Below are 19,653 nucleotides of genomic sequence, written 5' to 3'. Positions count from 1 at the left end.
AATTGTTCTTACATGCATATTCAGGCTTGCTCTGTTCTTGATTGGTGAATAGTATGAACATCTGGCTTCAACATGTACCGCAACAGGAAGGTGGTAAAAGGCAAGGTCAAGAGGTTGCAGAGTGTTTCCTTTCAAAGCTGTGCATTTCTGAGTACTTTTGATAGATATTTTATCCTCAGCAAATTACCACGTTTGAAAGCATAATTAGCGAATCTGTTTTTTTAATCATCTGGCTTAGGAGATATTTGATTCATGTCCACATCTACATGATTCCTGACAATCTTGATATAGCACCACTATATTGGCAGCATGACCTATGCAGAATCATTTTTTATGTATGTCCAAATTATATTATATTCATGTTTTGATAAAAGATGGCAAAGATATGCATTATGTGACTTTGTTTTCATACTTACTTATTACTCCTTTTTGCTAAAATCTTTTCGAGTCATTACAAGCTCAGCATTTTGCTACAAATTGATCATTTCCTGGTTTTATGTGATTTCTAATCGGAGAGATAATTCTGCTATTTTTCTCTGTGGCTGAGATTTTCAGCATAAAAGGCCTGCAGTAGTAGAACCCTGAATACCTAAAAAGGGCATTTTTTTGTACTGACGATAGATGTTTTAAATCATAATTAGTGAATCAGTCCTAATGTGGTTACAGATGATTTAGCAAAAAGTGGTTTCCTGTAGAACTGAGACAGTAGATAGATTAAGTCATTGTGAGTTTTGATAGCTGTGGTGTGTTCCTTAGAGACTTGGAAATGGAGTGGCTGGCACTGCTCTCTTAATTCCTGAACCAAGAGGGACTGTCAGCTAAATATTTTGCCTATTAGATGAACACTAGATAATAGAAAAATAAACAAATTATAACATTTAAGTGCTATAGCATTTAGTTAACCAGGCGTATGTCCATCCACAAGATAGGAACAATGTTGACACCAAAGATTTATCTTTCCCAGTATTTCAGATAATTTAAGAAACTAAGTTCTGTAAAAGATAAGCATTGATACAATGAAAAATATACAGAATTTTCATGTAGTCGCAGTTTCTCACTAAAATAAAGTTAAGACTTTTTCTGTTACATTCTGGAATTCCTAGGACAAATGTAAGGGCATCATCAATAAATACAGGCTTCCTGTAATTGTGATGCACTCATATAGGAAGCCTGTTTTTATTAATGATGCTCTTACATATATATACTGTATGTATTAAACATAATTGCTATCATTTAAAAAAAAGTATTGTCTGAAAAGTTACTGTGAATTGCATCTTTAATAGTATATTAGTTATTTTTCCCCCCAGCTCCTGCTTCTCTGAAGAGGGCTATGACTGTAAATTACAATGACAGTTGCATTTCACAGCTAGCTGTGTACAATATGCATATTTGATATTAAACAATAATTACACTTGGCTTTTTGTTTGTCCTTATACATGCCAAATGCATGCATGTTAATCTAACTGGCAGTTCTGTGTAAATAAATATACATGAGTCTACTCTTTAAATGAGCTGGTGCCATACCAAAGGATGATTTCTGCATTGTGCCAGTGCTGCCAGGATAGGGTTTAGCACCTTCAGCAATTTTAAATGATTTAAGGAGGTTTGATATATGGATGGAGGGAAGAAAACTTCATAACACTATATTGCAGTTAATACAATTTTTCCGAACAAACTAAAGTATTGTTACCACTAAATGTTATCAGTAATAGATAAAGGTATCTTTTCCAAAGTGAGCTTGATTTCTAAAGATACGTTCATTGGCCATAATGAACTATATATTGTAGCTCAGCTTGCCTCTGTTATTTGTATTTGAAGCTGAATTATTTTTTTCTGTGTGCAGTATGTACTTATATATAATATTTTTATAAATGTGCTGTGGTACATGTGCATCACTACATTCACAGTGCAGTAATCATGTTTTTTTTGTTGCAAAATTGAAAGGTCACTGACATTACACTGTCCATTTCAGGATAATTAAGCAGTTATATCTTGCTTCTTTAAATCAGATTAAATGGGAATCAGTATGATGAAGATGTTAAAGTGTTGATGCCCAGTCAGGAAACACAAGATTTGGAGGAAGATGAGGTGGATGATGAATTGGGAGTAGAAGAAGAAGAAGAAGATGAGCCAAGTAGCATCACAGGAAAAACTGTGGATGAACCAGTATCAAGCTCTTTGGTTGATGAAGCAGTTCGAGATGATATTGATTTCAATGGGTCAGATGATCTAAATATGAATTGCAGTGTCTCACCTAGAAGGTATTGTTTAGGCTGTTTGTTTGCCATAATATATCATTAAGTTTAAGTTTGATAAGATAAATAGATTATAATAAAATCAAATTCTATTTTTTTAAATGATGTGTTCACAAATCTGGTTATATGTGTGTTTTATTGAGCTTCTTTTTATTAATAAAGCAGTTAATATAAACAGCCACTTGAATAATAGCAAAGGAGATTAAAAACAAGAAACTTAACATAGTTTACTCGACTCAAATGTGTCAGAATTTTTTTATTATGTGACAGAGTAAATATTCATTCCATCCATGCATTTTCTTAATCTCTTAAGTTGTATTTAGGGCCAAAAGAAGCCAGAGTCTCAACAGCATCAAAGCAAAGGCAGGAAACAGCAAAGGATGAGATGCATCACAGGATATACTGTAGTGAGAAGTCAAGCAAAATGACACCTTGTATAGGCTAACTAAAAAGATTACAATATGCAAGCTTTCGAGGCAACTCAGGCCCCTTCTTCAGGCAAGATGTAATACAGAAACTGGAGTTCCATCTTGACTGAAGAAGGGGGCTGAGTTGCCTCAAAAGCTTGCATATTCTAATCTTTTTAGATAGCCAATACAATATGTCATTGTGCTTGACTTCTCACTACGTTCATAATGGCTAACATGGTACAACATCCTAGTACTAAGGATATGCTGTATTAAGTTCTAACGGGCAAATTAAGAGTCAGTAATTAATGTAAAATGGGAATCTTCAAGATGTTGCTAAAAACTGGAGTATTCACTGAAGATGAACATGCATAAGTCAGGAATCAAACTAGGCTATGAGAAGTTCAGAGGAAGGAGCCCTAATCATTGTGCCTCCTTGCCATCAACCATATATTGTAGACATTTGCTAAACTTATTTGATTGACTGGCCAGAAAAGTATCTCTTGGTGACAGCTTCTCTCACATTCACGTTATTTTTCACGTATTTAATCTTGTTAAAGACTCAATTTGAAGAGCAATAATAGATCTAATGCTAATATATCGACCAAATTATAAAGCATTAGTAGCAAATACAACAGATTTGCATTATAAAAAAATAAAAATTAAAAATCTTACCTTACAAATAATCCCCAGTTTTCTTAACAGCTTAAGAGTATGTTTCTTTGAGGGCTGAAGTTATTCAGATTAAAACAATTATACTTGCTTCATTTATGTTTGGTCATAAATGTATGTGTCATAAATTAGAACATTAGAACATCAGAACACTGTAGACGACAACAGGCCATTCAGCCCAACAAAGCTCGCCAGTCCTATCGACTTATTTCTTCCAAAAAACATCAAATTGAGTTTTGAAAGTCCCCAACGTCTTAATGTCTACCACACTATTTGGTAGCTTATTCCAAGTGTCTATTGTTCTTTGTGTAAAGAAAAACTTCCTAATGTTTGTGCGAAATTTACCCTTAACAATTTTCCAACTGTGTCCCCATGTTCTTGATGAACTCATTTTAAAATAACAGTCTCGATCCACTAATTTCCTTCATAATTTTAAACACTTCCATCATGTCACTTCTTAATCTTCTTTTTGTTAAGCTGTATAGGCTCATCTCTTTTAATCTTTCCTCATAATTCAACCCCTGTAGCCCTGGAATCAGACTAGTCACTCTTCTCTGGACCTTTTCTAGCACTGCTATGTCCTTTTTGTAGCCTGGAGACCAAAACTGCACACAGTACTCAAGATGAGGCCTCACCAGTGCATTATAAAGGTTGAGCATATCCTCCTTGGACTTGTACTCCACACATCGTGCTATATAACCTAACATTCTGTTAGCATTCTTAATGGCTTCTGAACACTGTTGGGAAGTCGATAGCTGAAGAGTCCACTATGACTCCTAAATCTTTCTCATAAGGTGTACTCTCGATTTTCCGACCGCCCATTGTGTATTCAAACATAACATTTTTACTTCCTATGTGTAATACATTTACTGACATTAAATTTTATCTGCCACAAATCTGCCCAAGCCTGTATGCTATCCAAGTCCTTCTGTAATAATATAACAGATTCCAAATTATCTGCTAATCCACCTATCACCTATCATCTGCAAACTTAACCAGCTTGTTACTTATATTCCTATCTAAATCATTTATATATATTAAAAATAGCAGCAGCCCTAGCACTGACCCCTGTGGAACACCACTCTTAACATCGGCCAGTTCTGATGAGGTTCCTCGCACCATCACCCTCTGCTTCCTGTGTGTGAGCCAATTCTGCACCCATCTAAGAACATCACCCACCCTCCCAACAACTCCCACTTCTTTTAATTTGATGTGGCACCTTATCAAATGCTTTCTGAAAGTCCAGATAAATAATATCATATGATCCACTTTGATCGTATCCTTTTGTTGCCTCCTCATAGAATTCCAGCATGTTAGTAAAACATGACCTCCCTCTTCTGAACCCATGCTGACTTTTCCTAATAACTCCTGTCCTTGCCAGGTGTTGCTTAATCTTATCCTTAATAATTCCTTCCATTAATTTTCCTGTGATGCATGTTAAGCTTACTGGCCTATAGTTGCTTGGATCTCCCCTGTCACCCTTTTTATATAATGGGATGATATTTGCCATTTTCTAGTCCTTCGGAATCTCTCCAGTGCGCAGTGACTTCCTAAAAATATGTGTCAAGGGTTTATATATGTACTCGCTAGCCTCCCTAAGAACTCGAGGGTAAATATTATCTGGTCCTGGTGATTTGTTTGATTTCATCTTATTTAATCTGAGCAGCACTTCTCCCTCTACAAATTCCAAATCCCTTAGTACCTCCTTAGTAGACCCTGTTACCTTTGGGAGGTTATCCACTTGCTCACTTGTAAACACCACAGAAAAATGTAAGTTTAAGGCATCAGCTATTTCATTGTCTGTATCCTTTAATTCCCCTTTACTAATTCTGATGCACTTGACCTCCTCCTTGACTGTTCTTTTACTACTAAAATACTGAAAGAATCTCATTCTTAATGGTTGCCCTCATGTTCTCATACTGTATGCTCTACGGTTCACTTTGCAGTCATTAGTCTTATATGCCTTATAAAGCAGTTTTTTCCTTTGCAACTTCTTTTTTAAATCTTTATTAATCCACCGTGGATTTTTTTTTAGTTTCCTATTAATTCCTAGATAAGATCTTTCCCAAGGAAATGGCTAAATCTCTCAAAAATCTTGAACCCCTTATTTAACAATAAATACCAACTATAAAACATAGAGAAATGAGGTAGAAATCGAAACAAATAAAAATACCAACAACAGTAAATTAGAAAGAATAAACCCTATAAAGGGAAACAATGGTCAGTAAAGCAAATTAACTGATAATGCTTAAAAGAATGGTAAAGTAGAAAAAACAAACAAGCAAGCTAGGGTAGGAAAAAATAAAATTCTAAATTCTTAAATTCAAAACTCTAAACCAGAATCCAAAAGTGGCAAATCGTAACCACTAATCCAAAAATGATTCCAAAACCCTAAATAAAGATCAAAAAATATAAAATACAATTAGACCACTTACAAGGAAACATAAATAAAATGCAGATTTAGGCAATGCCTCAGCATTAGTTAGCTGTAGCTCTGTCTCAATTTACTTGTCTGTAATTATTGAAAATACCTAAGCACAGTGCAGTTAGACTTAGGTATGTGTCAGCAAGATTTAAAAAAAAAATAACAAAAAACACCAAATAAAGAGAAGCTAATTTGAGAACACAGGAAAAGAAGCTAAAAAACTTGGGATGTGGGATTAGAGAAAATAATCAGTAATAAAGGGGAAACCATTATCCTTTCAAAAATGTGTTATTCATGGGCCTAGTGTTGTTTAGGATCTCAGTGATCAAAGTCTTTATATCCTTTAGGTGGATATGAGACCATCTGCAAATCATTGCTTACTTCATGATCTTGATTGATTCTTCTGCCTTCTGCAGTCTGGGAAGTGATTAATGAAATTCTCTTCAGATAAATGACAAAATCTTATCAAGAAAAAATACTTTTTATGATCATACAGATTTAATGAAGAGGGTGCTAAAAGTGGATATTCTGCTTTGGATCATATCCGACACTTTACAGAAATGAGAAAAATTGAGGAGAATGAATACAGTGAAAGCGACATTACTCCTTTCAGTGCGGCACACCTGCCTGAAGCCATAAAGCAACCACTGTATAGAAAGTCCAAGTCACAGGTAATGAAACACATATTACATATATTTTATTTTTTTTATAAAGAAAACATTATATGTAAAAGTTTCACCATAAATATGAGTGTACATTGCTGCATTTACCTCACATCACTTAGATTAACTACATTCTACTTGAATCTTGTTCTAAAAATTTTATTTACTGGTATACAATTTTTAAAGTATTTAATTTTAATATCATGGTTATGCATCTACAATAATTGTTTCTAAATCAACTTGTTCCATCATTTGTGTTTAGAACAACTTGGAAGAATTTAAGAAAATACATTAGTTCAAGCCATTTCCTGGGATAAACAACCTAAGCAGTCACCCCAGGCCCCTTGTCATTGGGGTTCCCAACTAATAGAGAGAGGATGATGTTTCAGCATTTATACATTCCATTGCTATTATTAAGAATAATAGAACACATAGTTTTGATGCTTTTATTATTTCTCTTTGAAGAGCAATGTGACAAATAGCTGTACTTCGCTTTATAGGATAAATCAGTTACCCTTGCATTTTACCATGAGAGTCTAAATGTTTGTAGATGTAAATGTGTCAGTTTCTTGCAAATTTCATGCAAGGGGATATTAAATAAAGACTTAAAAAAGAAAAATCCATAAAATGATTTCATACTTTCAGCATTTTATGCAACATTATGTTGATTAATGTTGTCCTTAAACTTGAACGGATTTTTTGTGCAAGAATGTTAATTATTAGAAAAGTTTAATTACATTCATAATGTTGATCCACTTTATTAATGTACTCATAGTTTAATTATCTAGCTTTTATTAAGACTGTGTTTTTGTTTTGTTTTTTTTTATTTAAAACATTTGTGTTATTTGTTGCCTTAACCTTCTTAGCGTTATGTTTACCTCCAGAAAAATAAGCCTAAAGTGTTGAATTTTTGTAACAGAAACATGTAAATACCAAAATATTAGTGTAAATATAGCAGGAGATGTATTTTTAGTGTCCATTTCTGTACTGATGAAGATTTAGTATACATGCTTCATGCAATATGATTTGAACCAGTCACCAATGCACATAGGCAATGTTTGAGATGATGTTGAAAGATTTTTATTGCAATATTTTTTCTGTTACTTGTGCATGACATGTTAGAATGTCAATGCCTGATCCACACGATCTACACGCCCTCTGTATTATGGTAGGCTAACACAGAGCAAGGCATAATGGCTTCCACATTTCTCCTAACATGTACATTGGCATTTGCTGCGTTGTGAACAATGTTTTGGGAGCAGACATCTTTTTTGTCTTCCACTTGATTGCAATGATTTTGCCTTTTTGCCACACAGCTATTGCACCATGCTGCAACATGACACTTTCACACAACTAAAGTCACCAGACATATCGTGACGCGTTGGTCGTACAGTGTCATATGCATCACTATTTCTTTGCAATAATATTTCTAACAGTTCAGATAAAGTATAGAACTTGTCTATCATTGTACAGTAACCTTGGTCAGCATAGGGTCCAGCAACAAGCAAATGGTTTACAATGACTTTTCCGACACTGCTCACCATAGCGGTCCATTTCAAGATCTATTTTATCTCCTAGACTATCATCAAAAAGTCATAAGCAGTCCAGATAATCATGAGCAAAAGACATCTTTACACCAGTTCAACCTGTAATTGGGCAACAAGGAGGTGCAGGATTATCAGCAATTTTATGAAGCCGACACCAAATCCAAACATCACTGAAACTTAGCAGGAGTCAGTTTCACTGTTTGTGTCAATATCTGACAACAATGTAATCACCATCGTTCAGTTTGAGCTGGCTTGAAACTGGCTTTACGGATTTTCATTTGCCATTGTAGTTTTGGTCAAAGGCTGCACCCCACTCATGAATATTAATGAGTTATCATAGAGTTACTATAAAGTGGCAGAATGCATGGAAATAATCATGATGTTATGCAGCATGATGCTATTTCATCCACTGGATGGCAGCAGAATACCGTCCTGAGAGTTTTTTGGGCTTAACACTGTAATTGGATCATTACACATCACCCCAAGTCCGACTCAGTGTGAACCATATTTGAATAGAATACCAAGCCAGAGTAAAGCTCGGGTTAACGATAAAGGAGTTAACTACATATTTTTGTTGTGTGTGTGTATTGGATATGATTTTGATGGTGGTAAAGGAAAAGTATCTGCTTAGAGCCCAAAAAAGTCTAGAAAATGCCCCACCTTGAAACAGTATATTCTAACTGCAAATATTGTTTATATTACCATACAATATATTGATTACTGTGTTTTGCATAAAAGCAGGCTCAAGGAATCATTTTCTTCATAGTTTTTTTTGTCTCTCCACTGCTTTTCATTTGAGTTGTGTTTATTGATGAAGAGAGAACTTCTATCTATCCATTCTCTGAGCCTAATTAAACTAATCTGAGGGTCATGAAGACCAAGTCTATTTCAGCAACTCTGTGTTTTAGATAGAAACCATAACTAGAATGCATTTATATCTCATAACAATTACATCTAACCATTTTATCAAAACGCCGATTAAGACATCAACATGCAGCAACAGACTATAAGCCAGACCTGAGGGAAAAACAGGACTGAACTTGGGATGACCTTAAAACTCCAAGGGCCTTGTTTTGAATCTTGTCCTGGGCACTGACTGCTTGGAATTTGCCCATCCACTGCATGTCCTTATAGGTTTTCTACTAGTATTTTTTAATTTTTTTTATTTGTATAGGACATAAATCACTGAAACCAAAAATGAAGTGAGGTGTATGAAACTGAAGAGTCTACTGTAAGCTTTGTAGCATAATTAGAATGGGACAAAGAAGTGGCTATTGCATTTGAAAAATGGCAATCTATTTATTTACCAGCCTCTTAAACCCCTTTCCAAATTCCCAAATTGACAGTGTTTCTCATTTTTTGTTTCTTCTTTAGGCATATGCTATGATGTTGTCACTGGCAGACAAGGATTCTCTTCACCCTGCCAGTCATGCATCAGCCAGTATGTGGCATAATATGAGCAGAGCTACTGCTGAATCCAATGCTATTCAGTCACTCAGTCATGTATGACAATGTGAAGAACGGCAAACATGGGACCAAGTCCAGCACGAACGCAGGAGCTCTGAAAGACTGCTGAGCAGAATGCCTTATACACTTGCAGGGTCACCCAAAAAGTTGTGACCATAAATTAATAATTATATTTATTCCAATATATTTCTTTTTTGCACAGCAAAGGCAGCTGCTGGTTTCAAACATCAATGTGGCATAAAGCAATTTCATTGAAAATATTCTTGCGTTCAAAAACTAAGTTGAGTCTTCCATCTTAGCAAATGAAATGAAGTATATTAAATGTAAGCACTCAAGACTGAATGATTTTGTATAAAAATTCACACTGCAAAGGGTGAAAATTGCAATTGTTGGATTTTGTAAAAATTATTATATATTTTCATTTGTATTTAAAGTGTAATTTCTCTTTTCTTTCAGGAATGTAGCTTTATAGTTACTGGTGATTAATATGCAAACAGCTCTTAAATTGTGCCAAATGCAGGTGGCAGATACTGTAGTTGTGTAAAAGAAATAGGCATTTGTGGCCAAAGGAAATTTAGTGCCGCTCTACTTCACTATGGATTTCTAAATTCTCAATTGGACCAATATTTATGCAGTGTTGCCATTGGAAAGACAGAATCAATCTGATTGTTCATAAATTAATTGCAAAGCAGTGTGGTTTTGCACAATTTAAGCACTGTGTTAAATTAGTATCTTTTAAAGTAGAATTCCATACCATGTAAAGCAAAAAAAACAGAAATGTGTTTTCAGAAATGTGTAAAACACAACCTGCACTCTTTACAAAACGTAAAGTATAGTGGTCCTTGAATTTCAAGTCATTCAAGACCTTATGACCGTTCTTCAGAATACCACTAAATAGTCTTAAACTAGATGACTAGGTGACTCATTTCTCTTTTGTTTTACTTTTAGACAATCATATTTTTGTTTTTTCCATTGCTTTGTATGTTCAGAGGTATATTTATTTCTTGACAAACTGTAGTTTGTTTATTGAATAGCACTGTTCCAGTCCACCAAAAGGTGACAAATTCTTAGGTGGGACCTTATTCATAAATTAATTGATTTGCTAGATTAAGAGTGCCAAATAGTGTTCAGCGCCATCCATTCTTTACTTTTTTATTGAAACTGAATAATAATTAGGTATTAGTTTTTTTTTTGTTTTGTTTTTCTGTTTGTTTGTTTGTTTGTTTGTTTTTTAAGTAATATTGGTATATGATTCAATTTGTAAACAAAAAAATCAGGTACAATTTCATTACAGCATGATTCCTCTGATAAGAAATGTACCTGATATTTTCTTCTGGTTGTCTGCAAGCTTGTGTGACGTTATGTTCATATTAATCCTCTTTGTAAAATGAAGTGTGCCAATCTTATAATAAAATAACAGATTATATTCATTTATTTCACCCTATGTGAAGGGACCAGATTGATTTTGTTTGTTTTTCTTCTTTGTTTATAATCTCATTTTAAAATAATCAGCAAGTTGAGGTACTTTGTTAAATGCTTTGTACAATGTAACTGTAATGCATTTCAGTACAATACTAAGGGAGGAAGAACTAAAAAAAATAAAGAAATACAAAAGTGAATTTAAAGACTTGTATTGGATGTGTTGTTAGTTTTCCAAAGTATTCTAGGCTCCCTAATACTCTTTGCCTGTATTCCCAGTTTTGTTATTATTGTAACTGTTGACTTGCGCTACATCCCTCCACTTTCAGAATATGCTCATCCTGTTCAGAAACAGACTGAACTAGTTCTAGAGTAGTACTGAGCGACACGCTAGACTGGAACAAGACCACTCGCACATTGCGTCATCTAGACAGCACTGATGGGGACTTACAGAACCCACCAACACCACTTAGATGGAAATGCATTTGATATTCCGAATTGCCAGGATTTCTTTAAAGAAGGATCTTGAAGTGCTACCTGCTGTGTATTTTAACTCCAGTGACTGCTAGGAAAGTTTAGACTTGCACATTAAGAAAGGCATGAAAAATGATCTTTACTTTAATAACACACCAAATTAAAGCCATTAAGATAAATATAACATGTGTATTCAATCATTTAATGTTCTAGAAGATAATGAGCATTATTCTAAATGAGTTTGAACCTGGAAGGGAGTTTGAATGGTGATTATTTTTTATAATAATTGATTTTTGGAATTCTCTCTATTCATGTCAATTTAATTTTGAAACAAGAGACTTACACTATAAACATGAAATTCATATTTTAATATACGGACCATTTTATAAAAACTACCCTTTCCATGTTCAGGCTCCAATTGATCACTCTGTGTACATTAATGCAATTTCAAAAATAATTTCTGTTGAATGGATTTTTTAATTGACAATTTCAGATTGATTCATTTTGACAATCTATACTTTTTACAAATCTCCTTGAACCCTTTATCCTTAAGTAACAAATAATAAAATAAATAAATGTCATTTCTCAAGTTGTAATATTTGCATCCTTTGAACTCCTAAACCCAGTACTTAGTGTAAGTGCTCTGATAAACAATTTGCTTTTACTGTAGAGGACCTACAGTTTAGACTATTCTATCATCTTTAAAAATAATTAATGCTGTTATGGACCCATTCCATGGAATACGCAACCCAAGTAGTCTGATAGACGGTAGGACTTTAGGGGCCTTCAAATCTCAGCTTGGTCTTATTTTAGAGGAATTAGTTGGATAGAACTGACAACGTGTGTTGGGTAGAATGTCCTATTCTTAACAATTGTTTTTGTAATGTTCTAATTTTCTTGTATTATTAATAAGAGAATGAGTACCAAATTTTGAAACCTGTTTTTTTCAATCTAGGATTTGCCAGACGTCTGCACTTTTTCCAGCATTAGTTGCAAATCAGGGGATCCACGTTGGACAGGGTGTCAGTAACTACAGGGCACACATCTGTATATACCCTTAAGTGGCTAATTTAGAGTTGCTAGATAACGTAACTTGCAATTCTAGCAACTCTTTAGGGTTGTAGAAGGAAAACTGAAGCAAAAGGAGGAAAATAGATGAGAATGCAGAGAGAATGCACAAATTCTGCAAAAACAGAGAGAGGCCAGGCACGGGATTCAAACTTGGGGGACGCTAGATCTGTGACATAGTAGTCCCACCAATATAACACTATCCACAGTGTGAACAGTTTTACGTGTGCAGCAATAGTTAGAAGGCAACCTCAAGGTGTGAGTAATTTGCTGTGAATCTGAGCCCATGACTTTCTGAGCACACCATTGACATGGTCTGCTTTTTTCTTTTTTTAGTAGTCTCCAGTTTATCGTCAATTACACTAAAAATGAATTTGTATATTCTTTTATCTACTAAATCCTGACAGTTTTGCCTGATTCAAAACATCCTCCGTCCTTTTACCTCCATACCAGCTTTGTGCTCAGAAGAGACAATTCAGGCGAAAACTGAGGTGGAAAACCATGTAACAACATCCTACAATTAACTAAATCAAACACAAGATAAGAATTTCCAGGTAAGAAACGCTAATGTCAGGGCAGGATTGGGCACAATTTCCAATCGGAGCTTATTAATTTGAAGATATCTTGAGCAATTGTAATATAAGAAAAAATCCTTTACATCCACCCTTTCTAAACACACCTACACAATGTTTAGGTGTAGACATCCCAGCAGAAGTGCAGATAATAATTTCAAAACCAAGTAACAGAGAGAGATAATGTTATGTAAGTGATATGACAATAATGTACTAATGTACTGTATTGTGGATCACAAAGGTGTGTGGGGGTTAACTTCAGAGCTTTGTGAAATCCCAACCTGTTTACTGTGGAATTCTATTTTGATTATCTATTGGAATGTTTGCAAATTTTACTTTATTAACTTATAAGTCTATCTAGAAGACCTTTGTTTCACACTGTTTATCTGTACAGAGCTGACTCTTGCCTATACTGCAGAGTGGCATGCAGTGTTTCATGGATCTGCTTGGCCCTTTCATTGGACACTCTGGATTTCCTCTCACATTCCAAAGACATAAATTCTAAGTAGGATAAATGGCCTTTGTAAATTAGCCTGCCATAGTTGTGTCATTAAGTGGGCCCTGTCCAGCAATGGGTCATGCTTGTCCATGATGCAGCCTGGAGGGGCTCAGACTCCCCACCATCCTGACATTGAATCGAGCAGTTTCTGAAAATGGATGGACAGGAGGATGTATCGTACTGCTTTTCACAAACTCAATACAGACAAAATTAAAAGGAACACTACTGATGACAGTTAGGTGATCTTCTCTAAATAAGACAAAATCACTATAGAATACAATTCCACACAAGATGTCCAATACTGGATATAAGTCTAATCTGCAACCATTCATTCTCTAAAACAATTTATTTCATATATGTATTTCTTTTAATTTTCAAAATTTAAACTCCATCAACTTCATTATCATTTTGTCATTCATAACTTTTTTAAGTAGCAAACAGCAGAGGAATTGTACTCCTTATGATGCTTTATCAGGAAATTACTTTTTGAATGTTCATTAGCACAGCCAACATACTGAACTGCTCTCTTTGACTTTTCATTTTTTGGATTTACTGCAGTGTGTGGCTTCACAAAACTATGACATGAACCGTAGGTGGTACATGTGCTGTTATGGGTGTGAAATTTGGACTTTCTTGTCTTTCGGCATTTATTATTTTTTGAGTACTCCAGGTGTCTCCAAGAGGTCAATGTTCAGTTGACCGAGTGTTATCAGTGGAGGTCACCTGGTAGCTTTGTCTACTGTGTGCCATTCTTATTTTTCCCTTTTTCAACAGGATTAGAAAGTGGATATGTTATTGTTGTAGTACATGTATGTACTGTATATATAACTATTGTTAGATAGATAGATAGATAGATAGATAGATAGATAGATAGATAGATAGATAGATAGATAGATAGATAGATAGATAGATAGATAGGATTAATAAAGTATCTATCTATCTATCTAAGGGGAAATTCACATACTCCAGCAGCAGCATACTGATAAAGAACAATGTTAAATTAAAGAGTGATAACAATGCAGGTATACAGACAGACAATAACTTTGTATAATTTTAATGTTTACCCCCCACCCCCCCGGGTGGAATTGAAGAGTCGCATAGTGTGGGGGAGGAACGATCTCCTCAGTCTGTCAGTGGAGCAGGACAGTGACAGCAGTCTGTCGCTGAAGCTGCTCCTCTGTCTGGAGATGATACTGTTTAGTGGATGCAGTGGATTCTCCATAATTGATAGGAGCCTGCTCAGTGCCCATCGCTCTGCCACGGATGTCGAACTGTCCAGTTCCGTTCCTACAACAGAGCCTGCCTTCCTCACCAGTTTGTCCAGGCGTGAGGCGTCCCTCTTCTTTATGCTGCCTCCCCAGCACACCACTGCGTAGAAGAGGGCGCGCGACACAACCATCTGATAGAACATCTGCAGCATCTTATTGCAGATGTTGAAGGATGCCAGCCTTCTAAGGAAGTATAGTCGGCTCTGTCCTTTCTTACACAGAGCATCAGTATTGGCAGTCCAGTCCAATTTATCATCCAGCTGCACTCCCAGGTATTTATAGGTTTGCACCCTCTGCACACAGTCACCTCTGATGATCACGGGGTCCATGAGGGGCCTGGTCCTCCTAAAATCCACCACCAGCTCCTTGGTTTTGCTGGTGTTCAGGTGTAGGTGGTTTGAGTCGCACCATTTAACAAAGTCCTTGATTAGGTTCCTATACTCCTCTTCCTGCCGATTCCTGATGCAGCCAACGATAACAGTGTCATCAGCAAACTTTTGCACGTGGCAGGACTCCAAGTTGTATTGGAAGTCCGATGTATATAGGCTGAACAGGACCGGAAAAAGTACAGTCCCCTGCGGCGCTCCTGTGTTGCTGACCACAATGTTAGACCTACAGTTCCCGAGATGCACATACTGAGGTCTGTCTGTAAGATAGTCCACGATCCATGCCACTAGGTATGAATCTACTCCCATCTCTGTCAGCTTGTCACTAAGGAGCAGAGGTTGGATGGTGTTGAAGGCGCTAGAGAAGTCCAGAAACATAATTCTTACAGCACCACTACCTCTGTCCAAGTGGGAGAGAGGACTCCAAGCATGAAATTCTGGCCGAGTGGTTCAAGGTTCCTTACCCAGTCAAGAGGCCAGTATAATGGAGGGACAGAGGAAGACCACCTGCATGGACTATTTTCTCCTCTGATACAATAGTTGGCAGTCTCCTTGGGCTATGGTTCCTGCATGATACCCACAGGGCAGGCTGGCAATTGCAGTCCCATAAGACAGCTTTTCTAGGTCCTATGGGTGCAACAGGGATAGCTGTAGGGACAGACTGCCCCTACTTTAAGGAACTTCTGACTGACCTGGAAGTGCTTGCAACATGCAGTGCTGTAACACTAGATGTACTTCTGGGTCTTGTATAAGAGGTGTCTGACACCACACCTCAGGAAATTAGAAGCAGGATGCAATGTATGAAGCTGTCCTGGAGGAATGGAAGGAGAGGAAGAGAGAGGAACAGAAAGGAATTGTATTTGGGTGCTTCTTTAAGGTATACAAAGAAGTTGTTGGAGAAGGTATTTGTTAAAATAAATTATATTTGAACCTGAGACTTGTGTTGGTGTTGCCGTATTTGAGGGCCTGGGGCTCACTTTCCCTACTCCTCACTAGATAGATAGATAGATAGATAGATAGATAGATAGATAGATAGATAGATAGATAGATAGATAGATAGATAGATAGATAGATAGATAGATAGATAGATAGATAGAACTTTATTCCCAGAGGGAAATTTGGCCTCTTGCAGAAGTCTCTTTAAATAAATATATAGGTAGATTAAGTAATGAAATAAATAAATATAAACCCATGTTTTGGTCTGCACACACAACTGGAATGTCTATAAAACAAGAACATTTAAAAGAAAAAAAAAACTTCTGACATGGCTATCACAGTGAGCCATATGTAGACATATTGCTGCTGATGTAAAGGAGCCCCAATTGTGTTTCTTGACATACTTCTACTGAATGATTTGTTGGCTGAAAGTTCTCAGTGTTAGTGTGTCAGAGAGAGGATGTGCAGCATTGTTCATAATGGCACTCAGTTTTGTTTTAATTCTCTCCTTTCCTGTGACCTCCAGGGGGCACAGAGTGCATCACATAAGTGAACCTGCCTTCTTAATCAGCTTGTTGGTTTGGTGTGCCTCTGTTGAAGTGATGTTACCAGCCCAGGACACCACAGCACAGAAAAAGTGAAGGATGTCACTACCCACATTAAAGGAAAGCAATCTCCCAAGGAAGAAGAGTCATTCTTTTGTAGTTCCTCTTTGTTCTGGAACCAGTACAACCTGTCATTGATGTGGATCCCCAAGTACTTGTAGGAGTGGACCACCTCTACATCCACTCCTTGAATAATGACCAGACATAGAGGCTCTTTGGTGCAGCGAAAGTCAATAATCAGTTCTTTGGTTTTTGTGATGTTAAGGAGGAGGAGGATGAGGAGGTTAGGAGCATGTGCTGATTATAGCTCGTTGCCGCACCCACCACATGGCAAACCACCCAGGTGCAACGGGGACACCTCAATACCACACTGAACAGTGTGAGGTTTTTTTTTTACAGTGACTGGAGTGCCAATCCTGCCACCAAACTCAGAGTTGGAGGACCTGCTTGCAGAGTGCAACAGTAATAAACCTGAGGAATCAAGGCATTAACTTTATTTGTTTTAGGCACAGAAATATGAGCTCAATGTATACTCCAAAGAAATGACAGACGTTTCAGAATGCATGTGCTGCTTAGGATCTGTTAAGATGTAAACAATTCTCTTTGCAACAAGAAACAAACTTTTCCACCTGACTCATATACTTTGTCTTATCCCTTTATCACTACACCTCATAAATACAGTATAAACAGCATAAGCATTGTCATGCATGTGTGACAGAGGGTTGCCTTCCAGGCTAACCTAAGGTATGTGGTCCTTTTCCCTTCACAGCACTGAGAAACTGACCCTAGTGGGCAACAGTGTCTGAGAAGCCCCATTGCTTTCGGTCCAGAAGATATAAACGGGAGACGTCCCTGGAAGGTGGTGTCTCATTTGGACCCGAGTGTCTAACTGGCAGGGACTCCTCTTAAGCCTGACCTACCCAGAAATGCCACTAGAGAAGATATGAGGGTACAGCCTGATTTTGTTTGGTAATGCCGTTGTTTGCCCGAGACGTTTTTTTTTTTTTTTTTTGTAAATTAAACAGGGTTTGCCTTTAGGAAACAGCAAGTCATAATGCCAAAATGCCACAAAAACATTTCGTTCATCCATCTTATACAATCCCTGTCCTTGTGTAGGTGCTATGTTGGTATAGCAAAGTGAGTTAAAAGTACCAATGTAATGATTTCTGTTTTTTTTTTTTTCACTTAAGATACGCAAGTAGCTAGAAGAGGTATAACAGAGCAGTTTATTTAGCTGTTCAAAGTACTTCTCATACACACTTCTAACTCACAAGCAAGAAAAGATAAATTCAAACCTGTCAACCTAACTATATTAATTATTCTTTATGAGCTATTTATTAGATTAGTAACATATTTTTAAAGCTCTGATTGTACCATTAACCGATGATGCATTACAGACCCAGAATGCATTCAAACTCTAAAGTGGAACATTCCTGCTTCTGCTATGCTTCACATCCACTTTTAGCAATATTTTCACTTTTATATTTAGCTGGGGTCAACAGTTTATCTATAGTGGAGGAATTCAACACAGAGCCCTGTTTTCTTTTCCAATGGCATATATTAAGGTTTGATTTTTTTTAAATTTTCTATTTATATACACACAGGATGTCTCAACATGTCTCAACATTTTAATAAATAAAAAAATACTTATTGAGCAATTCAGAAGAAGGCCTGAACTTACGTGTTGCAGAAGCAACAGCTTACATAGCAGGATTATGAATCACTGAAGTTCAAGACAATTATGATTCAGTCGTAGGTGGTAAGGGGAGCAAGGTGTGGCAGCGATCAGTGCAACTTCGTGTGGTCCATGCAGGCTCACTTTGCAGCCACACTGTGTGTATTTTTCTTTGGGTACTCTCGTTTCTCTCCCACGTCCCAAAAAGCAGCATTTGGTAATTTCAGATTGTCCCTGTGTGGCCCACCATGGACTGGAACTGATAGATTGTGGCTGATGCTGCTAGGCATCTGTGATGCAGAGCTAGATTAAAAAGATTAGAGAGTGAAATACCAAGGCACTAAACAGGGGACTAAAAAAATGTTAGCGCAAAGAACTGCCATTTTTAATGAAAACTGAATGGATGCTATGAACAAACAAATGTTAATAGCGTCAAAATATTTGGGCATTTTCACCATTATTGTTAACACATAACTGGAACTGTCAACTAAAAACTGCACACCACATGACTTTCCTGCCAAATGTATCTCAGCTAAAGGTTTCTGTTAAGTGTGGTGCTTAGCTGTATTTGTACTAATAAGTTGACCTCAGTGCAACTCTCCATCGTGTGCAAGTAGCTGAGTTATGTCCTGGAAACCAAAACATTTAAAAAGAGTGATACTATTAGCAATTTGTACTAATATCCACAATTCTCTGTTGTTTTCTCTGGTTCTTCTGTGGTGACGATCTGTGCCACCACCACCGCCTAGGCACCATGCAGCCCCCTGAGATGATGGAATGAAGGCAGATGTCTTAGCTATTTATGAGACTAACTCTTTCAAATCCCATCATGTGAATCATGTAGGTTTGATTTAGGAATTTATCGAGCACATTTAATCTCATTTAAAATTGTCCAAAATGTTTCCAGGGAAGATCCAACCTGTGAATGTCGGAGTCGAGCCCCAGCCTCACTAGGCCACATGTTTTGGGTGTGTACTAAATTAACATCAATCTGGACCAAAATCTTTGCATGCCTATCAGACAGCCTTGGTGTCACAATCCCTCCTAATCCACTAACGGCTGTGTTTGGTGTACTTCCAGATGGGCTTAAAGTGGAGAAGGACAAACAAACTGAAATCACCTTTACTACACTACTGGCACATAGACTTATCTTGCTCAACTGGAAGAATCCTAACTCACCTCTTTTAAGTAAGGGAGTAATTGATGTTATATACTATGTGAAATTGGAAAAAATCTAAATCTAACTTAGAGGATTTGTTGAAAACATTTTAAAAACCTGGCAGGATCTAATCAATAACATTTTACAATAAGCATTT

The 19,653-nt window shown here is 36.6% G+C and overlaps 1 protein-coding gene across 10 annotated transcripts in view; it reads left to right on the top strand.

Moving 5' to 3' along the window:
- Positions 1–11,060, top strand: part of mecom (MDS1 and EVI1 complex locus) — a 553,785-nt gene extending 542,725 nt beyond the window's left edge. For all 10 annotated transcript variants that reach the window (XM_028794623.2, XM_051921896.1, XM_051921892.1 and 7 more), the window contains 3 exons: positions 2,010–2,261; positions 6,256–6,430; positions 9,343–11,060. In XM_028794623.2, coding sequence (XP_028650456.1) covers positions 2,010–2,261; positions 6,256–6,430; positions 9,343–9,477 — 562 coding nt within the window. In that variant the 3' untranslated portion in view covers positions 9,478–11,060. The remainder of the gene's footprint in view (positions 1–2,009; positions 2,262–6,255; positions 6,431–9,342) is intronic.
- Positions 11,061–19,653: the final 8,593 nt, after the last annotated feature.

This window comes from Erpetoichthys calabaricus, chromosome 2, assembly GCF_900747795.2.
Source record: "Erpetoichthys calabaricus chromosome 2, fErpCal1.3, whole genome shotgun sequence".
Lineage (NCBI taxonomy): Eukaryota > Metazoa > Chordata > Cladistia > Polypteriformes > Polypteridae > Erpetoichthys > Erpetoichthys calabaricus.
The sequence above is the reverse complement of the archived record's forward strand: the minus strand, read 5'-3'. Positions and strand labels throughout refer to the sequence as shown.